This window comes from Rutidosis leptorrhynchoides, chromosome 6 (assembly GCF_046630445.1).
Source record: "Rutidosis leptorrhynchoides isolate AG116_Rl617_1_P2 chromosome 6, CSIRO_AGI_Rlap_v1, whole genome shotgun sequence".
In the NCBI taxonomy this organism is placed as follows: Eukaryota; Viridiplantae; Streptophyta; class Magnoliopsida; order Asterales; family Asteraceae; genus Rutidosis; species Rutidosis leptorrhynchoides.
In genome coordinates, this window is record NC_092338.1 from 76,130,716 (window position 1) to 76,144,126 (window position 13,411).

Sequence of the window (13,411 nt, forward strand, 5' to 3'; positions counted from 1 at the left end):
GCAAAAAAGCAATGTTATTATATTATGGTACATAAATTATATAATTCTACGTTTTAAGTTGTTTGTCCCAAAACTGCATTGCCAAAGAATGTAGTCATTCTATAAACTAGATTGTCCCGCAAATATAAATATACCAAGTTACTAGTATACAAATATACAAACACTACGTTTTCTTTCCTAATCTACCTAGACAATTATATGAGTTAAAGCCTCATTTTTGACTATGATCTACATTATCCCTCGTAAATCTCCAACTATTTAAGTCGACTACAACTATAGCAAAAATCTCAGTAGTCTAACTACATAAACAATGGCAAGGCTAACTTTTGTTTTCATGAAGTTGTGTATGTTCTTGCTAATAGGGATGACTTATGTGTTTGGAAAAAGTTTTGGAACACGCCCTTTAGGTGCAATCAATAGATCATTCAAGCCAATTAAAATTAATGCTGAAAGCTCTCTAAACTCCCTAGGGTATAAAGTTTATAATTATACACAAACGTTGGATCATTTCAATTTTAAGCCAGATAGCCACATGACCTTTCAAAATCGTTATATCGTGATAAGTAAATACTGGGGTGGCTCAAGTAAGAACGCCCCAATCTTTGTTTACACCGGAGAAGAAGTTGACATCATTGCAGATGTTGAACTTGGATTCCCTCCACTTCTTGCTGCACGATTCAAAGCTCTTTTGGTGTACATAGAGGTATGTTTAATTGTAAGCTATTTGTATGGTATACGTTTTATGCATCTACTTACAATTAATACATTTGTAGCATCGGTACTATGGGACTTCAATGCCATTTGGATCTAGAGATAAGGCATACAAAAACTCTAGCACTCTTGGGTACTTTACCTCGGAGCAAGCTTTGGCAGACTACGCTCAGATTATTGTTGATCTTAAGAAGAACATGTCAGCACAAAGTTGTCCTGTTATAACCATTGGAGCTTCTTATGGTGGAAGTAAGTTTTCTAAAATATCAAAAAATTTCATCAATTGATTCGTATAAAATGAAGCATCTTTTAGATGCTTCTTGAGCGTTATTCGAAGTATTTTGCTACGAATTTCATGTTTGATGTAGTGCTAGCTTCGTGGTTTCGCATGAAGTATCCACACATTGCATACGGAGCTTATGCGGTTTCCGCTCCAATCTTGTATTTTTTGGGGCTCACTCCACAAACGGGCTACGATGGTATCGTCTCAAAAGACTTCAATGTATGATCAAAAAAGCTAATAATATTTCTTTTTGGGTTTTGCTAATGAAAGCCCCAGGGGTTGCCGTTAACACATTTTAATTTATTGTACATTTTGATAACCGTCATTAGTAGAGTGACTAATAACCCCCATGTACATCTTAAAACGTGTTAACCATGCCCCCAAAGGTTGCCGTTAGCAAAATCCTCTCTTTTTTGATATTCAAAGTGACATATATTGGTTATTTAACTAACATAACCGTTTTGCACAGAGTACAAGTACGAATTGTTACAACACCATAAGAGAATCTTGGTTCGAAATTGACAGAGTAGCCACTCAACCAGATGGTCTTTTTAACCTTTCCAAAATGTTCAACACATGCTTGTAATGGATCTAATTTTCATCATCCACGAAATTTTATGTTTAATTTTTTTTCCTGTTAATTTTTAACTTTTTTTTATCAACTTCTGTGAAGGCCATTAAACTCGACCCAAGAGCTTAAGGACAGCCTAGAGGGTGGATATGGCTATTGGGCTCAATACGACAACCCTACAGACAACTATTTACAACATTTTTGCAATGTTATTGACGGAGCTGGAAAAAAGACTTGTATTCTTAACAAGATCATAGCCGGAGTTGTTGCGCTTAAGGGCAATAGATGCATCCAAGTAGGCAACGATAGCCGTTACAAATATCCTGGATGGGATTGGCAGGTTTGTACTAAACCCAACATTTCAACAAATACATAGTTGGTTAGTTCTTATTTATAAGCACCCTAATAAAACCATCTTATACTACAAAGTCATGTACGGAAATGGTAATGCCATTTGGACGTGGAGAAAACGATACGATGTATCAAGCAAATCCTTTTGATTTGAACAAATATATTAAGGAATGCCAACAAGTTTTCGGTGTGACACCAAGACCTTATTGGATCCCGGTCGAGTTTGGAGGCTATGTATGTCCCTAATCTTTTCTTACAACAATCTTATGTATGAAAGTTTCTGTTAATCATTTCTAAATTTATGATTAATAAATGTGACTAGGGTATAAAAACTGTGCTAAAGAAGTTTGCAAGTAACATTATCTTTACAAATGGACTTCGTGATCCATATAGTTCTGGAGGGTAAGTTTTACTCAACATAATCTTATGTCATTTTTTTTTTTTTTTTTTTTTTTTTTTTTGAACGGCTGTCTGATGTACATCTAACTAAAAAAAAAGAAAATCTAACTAAAACTCTTATAAATGATAATATTTCTATATATTGATCCTGCAGAGTTCTTCAAAATATATCCGATACAGTTGTAGCTCTATACACAGAGAAAGGTAATTAAACATTTATTTGACTATCTGTTAACTCTTTTAATTCTTGAATTACTCTTTTAATTCTTGAATTACTTCTGTATTACACATATTCAAGCTTAGTCTACCACAAATAAACTGTCGTTACAATGCATTTGTGTAGATATAAACAGTGCGGATAAAGTTGTAAATTACATAAACAAACTATGATGTTCTAAAACTAAAACCAAATATAACTTTATGTACATATCAGTTTAGTTAATAAATATTGAGAAATTGTTCCTTCATCTTTCAGGGCATCATTGCTTGGATATTACCTCTCCATTAAAGACAGATCCCGACTGGTTAACCGAGCAGCGGATGAGCGTGATTAACACCATACAAGGGTGGCTCTCTAAATATAATGTCCCTAGCTAGTATGAATGGATTCATAAGATCACACATGAAACTATGTCAACAGTTAATGAAGATTTATGACAGATAAATTTGTTGCTTTTTAATGAAATCATTTTTCAGTTAAGTTTTAAAACTAATTTCTTTTTAACTTAAAAAAGAAGTTAACTAGTCTAAGTAACTTACAGTTGACCCAGTAAACAGATTGTAATTAATTACAAATATGTAGTTTCAACCCATAAATCACAATGAAACTAAAACATGTGATATGTGTAGAATTGTGAAAAGTAATGTGCTACATAATATTTGTTAGTCTGTATTAACTAACTCGATCTTCTTACAATATCTAATGTATAAATATTCTTGCAATTGAAGCATGCATATATACATCCTAATTAACTTGTTTAGCTCGTTATTGAAATTGTGATCCCATACATTAAATGATTGAAATACTTTCGAGAATGTGATAACACAATTTAAAGGAAACCTAGGATTTATCATTATATGAGTCTTAATTTACTAACAAAACTAAGTTATATTCCTCTGGCCCGATCAAAGTTTCCATTTTAGTTGGACACAATTTTAAGTAAAATTTCACCAATCAAAAATTTTATCTGTACCAACTTAACTCTTTTCTAATTGGTTAAACCACAAAGCGGACACATAAAATAACACAACTCAAAATAATAATTTTAACACTTGTAATTGGACAAATAAGAGTATACATATAATAACACAACACAAAATAATAATTTAAACACTTGTAATTGGACAAAGAAGAGTATACAATAGGAAATAATGTAACTAGCTCAATCTTCTTAGAGACCTTGTTGCTACAGTTAGATTCCTGTTCTTGATGTTATATCAAAATTTAGTAAATAAATTTGTTTTATATTGAAGCCCATGAACCTTACTAGCAAATTGATGAAATAATCCTTGAAGTGTATATTGTAAAAAAAATCCTTGAAGTGTATATTGTTGAAATAATCGAAACTTTAGAAAACATACATTTTGCAGTTAAAAAGTCTTTGAGTTATACCACCCGAGATATAAAACACTATACTCGAAAGACCATGTGATGATTATTAGATGTTGTGCTACTAATCTTATGGGCAGTCATAGTTTGATAGCAATGATTCAGCCCAGAAACTGCAACGATGAAAAAATAGAGATTGAAAAAATAAAGGCAAATTTTATTCATTTTCTTAGTTTCACATTTATATATTCATCGATATTATGGGACTTCAATGCCATTTAGATCTAGAGATAAGGCATTCAAAAACTGTAGCACTCTTGGGTACTTCACCTCGGAGCAAGCTTTAGCGGACTACGCTCAGATAATAGTTGATCTTAAGAAGAACATGTCATCCAAAAGTTGTCCTGTTATAACTATTGGAGCTTCTTATGGTGGAAGTAAGTTACGTAAAATATCTACTCCCTCCATCTCAAAAAGATTGTCTGGTTTGACTTTCTTTTGAATTTAAGAGGTATGAGCAGATTGTCGATTTTGCCCTTAATTTAATTTAGCAGTTTTAGTTAAGGATTTCTTAAATTATTAATAAGTTGCCATGTTTTAATTGTATCTTCCAATAATAGAGAGGATATAATTGGAATTTTATTGTTATTTTGAATAAGAGACCATTTTTTGGGACAAACTAAAATAATAAGGTTCACAGTTATTTTCGGACGGAATTGAGTCTTATAAAAACATCTTTTAGATGCTTCTTGAGCGTTATACAAAGTAGTTTGCTTATAAATCTCATGTTTGATGTAGTGCTAGCTTCGTGGTTTCGCATCAAGTATCCACGCATTGCATATGGAGCTTATGCCATATCGGTTGTATTTTTTGGGGCTCACTCCACAAACGGGCTACGATGGCATCGTCCTAAAGGACTTCAACGTATGATCATAAAAACTAATAATAATATTTCTTAGTGACATAAATTGGTTATTTAACTAACATAACCATTTTATACAGAGTACAAGTACAAGTTGTTACAACACCATTAGAGAATCTTGGTTCGAAATTGATAAAGTAGCCGCTCAATTAAATGGTCTTTCTAGCCTTTCCCAAATGTTCAATACATGCTTGTAATGCTTATAATTTTCGCCATCCTCGACTTTTCATGTTTAATTTTATTCGGTGGAATTTTAAGTTTTTTATTTATCGACTTCTATGAAGCCCATTAAACTCGGCCCAAGGCCTAAAGTACACTCTAGAGGGTGTATACAAAAGTTTGGCTCAATACGACAACCCTACCCTCAAGAGTCGAAACCAGGATTCACGAATAGAGGATGCATTTCACAAAAATTAAATTTTAACATAAAATTTTCATATACGTATATACATCGTAATTATGACATATGTTAATCATATTTAAGGGATGCTTGTATTTATTATTTAGAGATATTGACAACTAATATACAATTTTTTAACACACTATAATTCGCTTATTTGAAGAATTGGGGGATGCAAAACATCCACATGCATCCCCTGTCTCTGCCTCTGCCTACACTCAATGAGTTACAACATTTTTGCAATGTTATTGATGGAGCTTGTGAAAAAACATATATTCTTAACAAGATCATAGCCGGTATTGTTGCACTTGATCAGGGAAATAATAGATGCATCCGTGAAATCGACAATAGCCGTTACAAATATTCTGGATGGGATTGGCTGGTTCGTAATAATAAACCCAACATTTCAACAAATATATAGTTAGTTCTTATTTGTAACCAACTCAATCAAACCAGCTTATTTTACAAAGTCGTGTACGGTAATGGTAATGCCAATGGGACATGGAGAAAATGATAGATGTTTCAAGCAAATCCCTTCGATTTGAACAAATATACCAAAGAATGCCAACAAGTTTTCGGTGTGACCCCAAGATCCTATTAGATCCCGGTCGAGTTTGGAGGTTATGTATGTTCCTAATCTTTTCTTACAACAATGTTATGTATAAATGTTGTTATTGTATTAACCATTTTTAAATTTGTGATTATTGAATGTGACTAGGGTATAAAAACTGTGCTACAAAATTTGCAAGTAACATTATATTTACAAATGGACTTCGTGATCCGTATAGTTCTGGAGGGTAAGTTTAATTCAACATTAAACTTATGTACTTATAAAACTTATACAAAATGCTAATGTTTTCTATATGTTCTTGCAGAGTTCTTCAAAATATATCCGATACAGTTGTAGCTTTATACACGGAGGAAGGTAAACATTTATTTGACTACGGGTTAACTTTTTAACTCTTTATATATTACTGTATAAATTTATTGCAATTTAGAATTCAGAATACAATGCAAGAAAAACCTATAAGTTGCATTGTAGAAACAGAGCAACTTTTTATTATCAAAAGAAGTAAATAAATGTACAAGCTTAGATACCATGATAAAATCTTGATTTATTTCTGTATGTTCAAGCTTAGTATTTGTTATGCCACAAATAAATTAACCGTTGTTACAAAGCATTTGTGTAGATATGAACATGAACAGTGTTGATTAAACCAAATCCGACTATAAGTCTATAAGGACGTATTGGTTCAGTTAATGAATCTTTGATAATATTTCCTTCTTTTCAGGGGATCATTGTTGGGACATTAACACTCCATTAGAGACAGACCCCGACTGGCTAATCGCTCAGCGAGTGAGGGTGATAAACACTATACAAGGGTGGCTCTCTAAATATAATGTCCCTAGCTAATTCGACAAAATCATAAGATCACGCATGAAACTAATGTCTGCTGATCAAAGATTTGTGACAGATCAATTTGTTGTCTTCCTTTTAAGAAATCATTTGCTAGTTAAGTTTTTCTACTTATCACTTCTTAACATAAAATAAAAGTTAACTAGTCAAAGTAACTCACAATTGACTCAGTAAACACATTGTAACAGGATTACAAAATTGTTGTTCCAACCAAAAAATCACAATGAAACTTAAACATTATCGGTAGAATTGTGAAAAGTAAAGTGCTACTAAATACTTGTTAGTAGAACTTGCGGGCATAGCCCAACAGTTCCTCCATGTACTTTGTGTCATGTGATAGAGAGAGGTAATGGGTTCGATCCTTAGGGATGACATGATTTTCTTTAAACCAATTGAACACCAATAATGGCGGTATATATTGATCCTATAGGGAGGTTTTACCGAATTCGTTCACTGACCTCTACCCGGACCACTGCCCGAATGGATGTGTTCCCGGGTACCGTCGATCGGGTTCGGGTTTCCACCCGAACGTGCGTGTTACGTGCAGATGATGAGGGTCGTTGATATAAATGATCTACTGATGCCAAAAAATCGCCGTTCAATTTTTTTTTTGATAATACTTGTTAGTAATCATGGTGTAACAGAATTTAGATTTGCAGGGTGTTTATACTTATTTCCGGCCAGCGGTCACAAGTATAAGTACCAAGTCTAGACTCTTAGAGGTGTAAATTGTTGTAACGACCCGTCAAAATCGCTATTGACGCGACACGTTAATCATTGATTCCACAGTGAGGTTTTGACCTCTATATGATACGTTTTGACAAAATATTGCATTCATTAAAATACGTGACTTTCTAAACATAGAAAGTCATAATCATGTGGGCGAGTGCTTAGGTATAAGCAAAACTCCAAAATACATAAGTCTCTAATTTACAGGTTGACATCACAGTCCAATTATTTATTACACAACGTAGTTTTATTTAGAATGCAATAAACTTTATACAAAGCATGAGAGACTCCATGCAGGCAACAAGCACATCACAGCGGAAGCAGTCTAAGGACCTGAGAATAAAACATGCTAAAAAGTCAACACGAATGTTGGTGATTAATAGGTTTAATTGCTCGAGTCATAGATATATATAAAGATAGACCACAAGATTTCGTCAAAAGTTTATCAATAGATTCTACGTAACAGAGCACCCTGGTAACTAAACTTAACGCTATAATGATAATTACCCTATTCGTTTTAATACACGCAAACCAACGTGTCATAAACTCAAATAACATACGTCCGTTAAAAGCCTAGCGCTCTAGCTCGGACGGGGATGTCAAGCCCTATGGATCCATATAAAATTATTCGCGCCCACCAGTCCATATCCTATGTACTGGCAGCTACTAGTTACCAAAGCTAAGGGATTTTCGGTTTAACTCGGTGTAGAATTTAGTATGTACTTGTGTCTTATTGCGTTTAAAATAAATTGCATGTATTCTCAGCCCAAAAATATTTAAAGTATTTAAAAAGGGAGACTATAAACTCACGGTTCAATATTGAGGTTCAATATTGTAGGCAAATTACGTAGACGTAAAGATAGTGGATGACTGTATGGTTGGTCTTGGATTCACGAACAATACTCCGAACAATACCCAATATTTCCTTAGCTTAAAACGGTTTGAAACCCGAATTAAAACACCCTCGAATATACTTTATTATTATTAAACTTAAAATTAAAATTAAAATTAAAATTAAAATTAAAATTAAAATTAAAATTATAAATATAAATATAGATTACAGAATAAGAAGAGTGTGATGAGTTGAGCAGAAAACTGGCGTATTTATAGTACTTTTGCATTTCTTGTAGCCCATGCGATCACATGGGTTTGTAGTGTATTTGCCATGCGATCGCATGGCCGCCTGATCCGCTTTTGTTTGCTATTTCGTCGACATAAAAATACTGTAGCAAATAGTGTTTACTGTAGTAATAGTGTTTACTGTAGCAAATAGTATTACTGTAGCAAGTCGTTTTCACTGTAGCAAATAGTGTTTTACTGTAGCAAAGTCGGTTTCACTGTAGCAAATAGTGTTTTACTGTAGCAAAGTGATTTTTATAATTATCACAGGTTATGACGTTCGTGAATCGTCGAAAAAAAATCGAAAGGTACATGAATGTGTAAACTAGTTCAAAAAGTTTTAAGACTAAACATAATAGGTTCGCTTATCATGTTGGACACATTTATCCTGTAATTAATTTATTAATATGAAATTTTATGGGTCATCACAGTACCTCCCCGTTAAAGAAAATTTCGTCCCGAAATTTTGAGTAGTACCTGTTTTATGAGCGATATCAATGAACAAATGTGGATACTTTTGCTTCATTTGATCTTCACGTACCCAAGTAAACTCGGGTCCTCGTCTAGCGTTCCAACGAACTCTAACTATCGGTATTTTGCTTTGTTTTAATTGTTTGACTTCACGGTCCTTGATTTCTACAGGTTCTTCGATAAAATGGAGTTTATCATTGATTCGTATTTCGTCAAGAGGAATTACGACATCCTCTTCAGCTAAACATTTCTTCAAATTTGACACGTGAAATGTGTCGTGAACACTACTAAGTTCTTACGGTAGCTTTAATCGATAAGCAACTGCTCCAATTCTTTCGGTGATTTCAAAGGGTCCTACGTACCTGGGACTTAGCTTTCCTCATTTACCGAATCGTACAACGCCTTTCCAGGGTGACACTTTCAACATGACTTTGTCGCCCACTTGAAATTCTAGCGGTTTTCTTCTTACATCAGCATAACTCTTTTGGCGACTCATGGCCGTTTTCAATCGCTGTTGTATTTGAATGATCTTTTCGGTGGTTTCGTGAATAATTCCTGGTCCGGTAAGTTGTCTTTCTCCTACTTCACTCCAACAAATAGGAGATCTGCACTTTCTACCATAAAATGCTTCAAATGGCGCTACGTTGATGCTCGTATGATAGCTGTTATTGTATGAAAATTCTATCAACGGTAAGTGTCGATCCCAACTGGTTCCAAAGTCAATCACGCATGCCCGTAACATGTCTTCCAATGTTTGTATTGTTCTTTCACTTTGACCATCTGTCTGTAGGTGATAAGCGGTGCTTATATCTAATCGAGTTCCCAATGCTTTTTGTAATGACTGCCAAAAACGTGATGTGAATCGGGTGTCGCGATCAGATATGATGGAGATAGGTACACCATGCCTGGAAACTACTTCCTTCAAATATAGGCGTGCTAATTTCTCCATAATGTCTATCTCCTTTATTGGTAGAAAGTGAGCTGATTTAGTTAGACGATCAACTATCACCCAAATAGTATCATGACTACTTGCAGTCCTTGGCAATTTCGTAATGAAATCCATGGTTATTCTTTCCCATTTCCACTACAGAATTTCTGGTTGTTACAGTAATCCTGATGGCTTTTGGTGCTCAGCTTTGACCTTTGCACACGTCAAACATTTTCTTACATAAGTAGCAATTTCTGTCTTCATATTAGGCCACCAATAGAACTTCTTGAGATCGTGGTACATTTTCCCGTTTCCTGGGTGAATTGAGTACCTCGTTTTGTGTGCTTCATCCAGTACTAGTTGCCTTAGGTTACCATGTTTTGGTACCCATATCCTACCAGCAAAATACAGGGTTCTATCGGCTTTTACTTCAAGCTGTTTTTCTAATCCTTTGCTCATTTTGCCTTTTTCATTTTCTTCTTTTAAAGCTTCTAACTGTGCTGCTTGAATTTTCTTTGTGAGATCGGTACAAATTGTAATGTTCAAAGCTCGGACCCTAAGTGGTTTTACTCTTTCTTTCCCACTTAGGGCATCAGCTACAACATTAGCCTTTCCGGGGTGGTAACGGATTTCACAATCATAATCGTTTAACAACTCTACCCATCGACGTTGTCTCATATTGAGTTGTTTTTGATCAAAAATATGCTGAAGACTCTTATGGTCGGTGTACACTGTACACTTGGTGCCATATAGATAGTGTCTCCATATTTTGAGTGCAAAAACTACTGCTCCAAGTTCCAAATCGTGCGTTGTATAGTTCTTTTCATGAATTTTTAGTTGTCGTGAGGCATATGCGATAACTTTTGTACGTTGCATTAATACACATCCTAAACCTAGGCGTGAAGCGTCACAATAGATCACGAAATTATCATTTCCTTCCGGTAATGACAAAATGGGTGCAGACGTTAACTTCTTATTTAATAACTGGAATGAGGATTCCTGTTCCGTGGACCAATCATACTTCTTTCCCTTTTGAGTTAATGCAGTTAAGGGTTTGGCGATTTTAGAGAAATCTTGAATGAATCTTCGGTAGTAACCAGCAAGACCTAAGAATTGGCGGATTTGTGTTGGAGTCTTCGGTGTTTCCCATTTACTAATGGCTTCGATCTTGGCAGGGTCACTTTTAATTCCATGTTTACTGACAACATGGCCTAAAAACTGTACTTCTTGTAACCAGAAATCACACTTTGAAAATTTTGCGTACAATTCTTCTTTCTTAAGTATCTCTAGTACCAGTCTTAAGTGTTGCTCATGTTCTTCCTTGTTCTTCGAGTAAATCAATATGTCGTCGATAAAAACAATGACAAATTTGTCTAAATACGGTCTACAGATGCGATTCATTAGATCCATGAATACTGCTGGAGCATTAGTCAATCCAAAAGGCATGACTAAAAATTCATAGTGACCGTAACGGATTCTGAACGCGGTTTTAGGAACATCTTCTTCCTTCACTCTCAGCTGATGATATCCGGAGCGTAGATCAATATTAGAATAAATACTTGATCCTTGCAATTGATCAAACAAATCATCAATCCTCGATAATGGGTACCGATTCTTGATCGTTAATTTGTTTAATTCTCGGTAATCTATGCACATTCTCATAGATCCATCCTTCTTCTTGACGAACAGAATAGGAGCACCCCAAGGTGAAAAGCTGGGACGAATAAATCCACGGTCCGATAATTCTTGCAACTGGTTTTGTAATTCTTGCATTTCTGAAGGTGCAAGTCTATATGGGGATCGGGCTACAGGTGCGGCTCCTAGTACGAGATCAATCTGGAATTCTACACATCTGTGTGGAGGTAGCCCTGGTAATTCTTCTGGAAATATTTCGGGATATTCTCTTACAACCGGCACGTCATCAATGCTTCTTTCTTCAGTATCGATCTTCTTTACGTGTGCCAGAATAGCATAACAACCTTTTCTTATAAGTTTCTGGGCCTTCATACAGCTGATAAGGTTCAGCTTCGAGCTGCTCTTCTCCCCATAAATCATTAATGACGTTTCATCCTTACGAGGGATACGGATTGCTTTCTCAGTGTAAACAACTTTCGCTCTTGTTTTGGACATCCAGTCCATGCCAACGATTACGTCAAAACTTCCTAATTCTACGGGTATCAAATTGATTTTGAAGGTTTCACCAGCGAGATTTATTTCTCAACCATGGCAAATTTTATCGGCTTTTATCAGTTTACCATTAGCTAATTCAATAGTATATTTATCGTCTAGAGGCAATGATGCACATTTTAGTTTAGAACTAAAGTCTTTACACATATAACTTTTATCAGCACCCGTATCAAACATAATAGAAGCTAGTTGATTATTAACGGTAAACGTACTCGTGACAAGATTAGGATCCTCACGTGCTTCACTGGCACTAACATTAAATGCCCTTCCACGTACGGGTTCTTTGTTCTTCTCCTTATCAGGGCATTGATTTATAAAGTGACCAGACTTTCCGCATCCAAAACATTTCTTAACATCGGTCGGTTTTGTCTTTACTTCAGAAACGGTGGCATAACAATCTTTCGCCATATGTCCTTTCTTGTTGCACTTATCACAGACTACTTGGCAATAACCTGTATGATGTGTGTAATATCTTTTGCAGAACGGATGGGGTCCCTTATAGTTTGGACTAACAGTTGCCCCATCTTGTTTACCTTTAAAAGTTTCTTGTTTCTTCAGGTGAGTACTTTTGCCCTTATAGTCTTCCCATTTCCTCTTTCCTTCAGTTGTCTTAACTTCGGTAATTGATGCCTTAATCGAACTCTCTGTGATCTGGTCCATGAGTTGGTGTGCCATTATCATGGCTTCCTGCATCGTATAGTTTGGACGATGTAACATTTCCTTTGCTATTGATCGATAAACCGTCAATATACATTTCTATCTTTCGTTTCTCGTTTGGCACCAATTCGGGACACAACAAGGCTAGTTCCATGAAACGCTTTTCATAGTTATTGAGATTCGCGCCGAAAACCTTCAGATTACATAACTCAGATTCCATTTTTCTGATCTCGTTTCGAGGACAGTACTCCTCGATTAGCATCTTTTTCAGTTCTTTCCAAGAGATGTCATATGCCGTATCTACTCCTTCTGCTTTAGCATAATTGTTCCACCAAGTAAGTGCACTGTCTTGCAACGTGCACGAAGCATACTTTGACTTGTCTCCGTCCGCACAATTACTGATTTTGAAAACGGACTCCATCTTTTCAAACCATCGGGTTAGACCGACTGGTCCCTCGGTCCCACTAAACGTCTGTGGTTTGCATCCTTGAAAAGTTTTGTATGAGCATCCATTTCGTGAGTTTATGTTCACGGTTGCTGCTTTGGCTGCTGCTTCAGTTGCTGCTTTTGCTGCCTCGGCTGCAGAAATTCTTTCATTCACACGTTTCTCGACTAGTTCCTCGAACTCAGCATCCGACATTTGAGACATGTTTCTTCAATAAACATATAAGATAATTTAATCACGTAGAATATTATAAATGTAGCGAGTAATTAATG

At 35.4% G+C, this 13,411-nt stretch overlaps 1 protein-coding gene and 1 pseudogene across 1 annotated transcript; both read left to right on the forward strand.

The window, feature by feature from the left end:
- The first annotated feature begins 310 nt into the window (after window positions 1-310).
- LOC139853154 (uncharacterized) lies at window positions 311-2,912 on the forward strand. The gene is made up of 9 exons (XM_071842531.1): window positions 311-703; window positions 774-960; window positions 1,080-1,213; window positions 1,464-1,576; window positions 1,668-1,905; window positions 1,995-2,150; window positions 2,239-2,318; window positions 2,470-2,519; window positions 2,791-2,912. The coding sequence occupies exons 1-9, from the start codon at window positions 311-313 to the stop codon at window positions 2,910-2,912; spliced, it is 1,473 nt and encodes a 490-aa protein (XP_071698632.1).
- A 1,084-nt stretch (window positions 2,913-3,996) lies between these two features.
- On the forward strand, window positions 3,997-6,600 carry LOC139853777 (uncharacterized; annotated as a pseudogene).
- The last annotated feature ends 6,811 nt before the right edge of the window (window positions 6,601-13,411 follow it).

Coding starts and splice junctions, on each gene's coding strand:
- LOC139853154 (XM_071842531.1), top strand. CDS start 311: ATGGCAAGGCTAACTTTTGTTTTCATGAAGTTGTGTATGTTCTTGCTA. Junction 704..773: donor CTCTTTTGGTGTACATAGAG/GTATGTTTAATT, acceptor ATACATTTGTAG/CATCGGTACTATGGGACTTC. Junction 1,577..1,667: donor AAAATGTTCAACACATGCTT/GTAATGGATCTA, acceptor ACTTCTGTGAAG/GCCATTAAACTCGACCCAAG.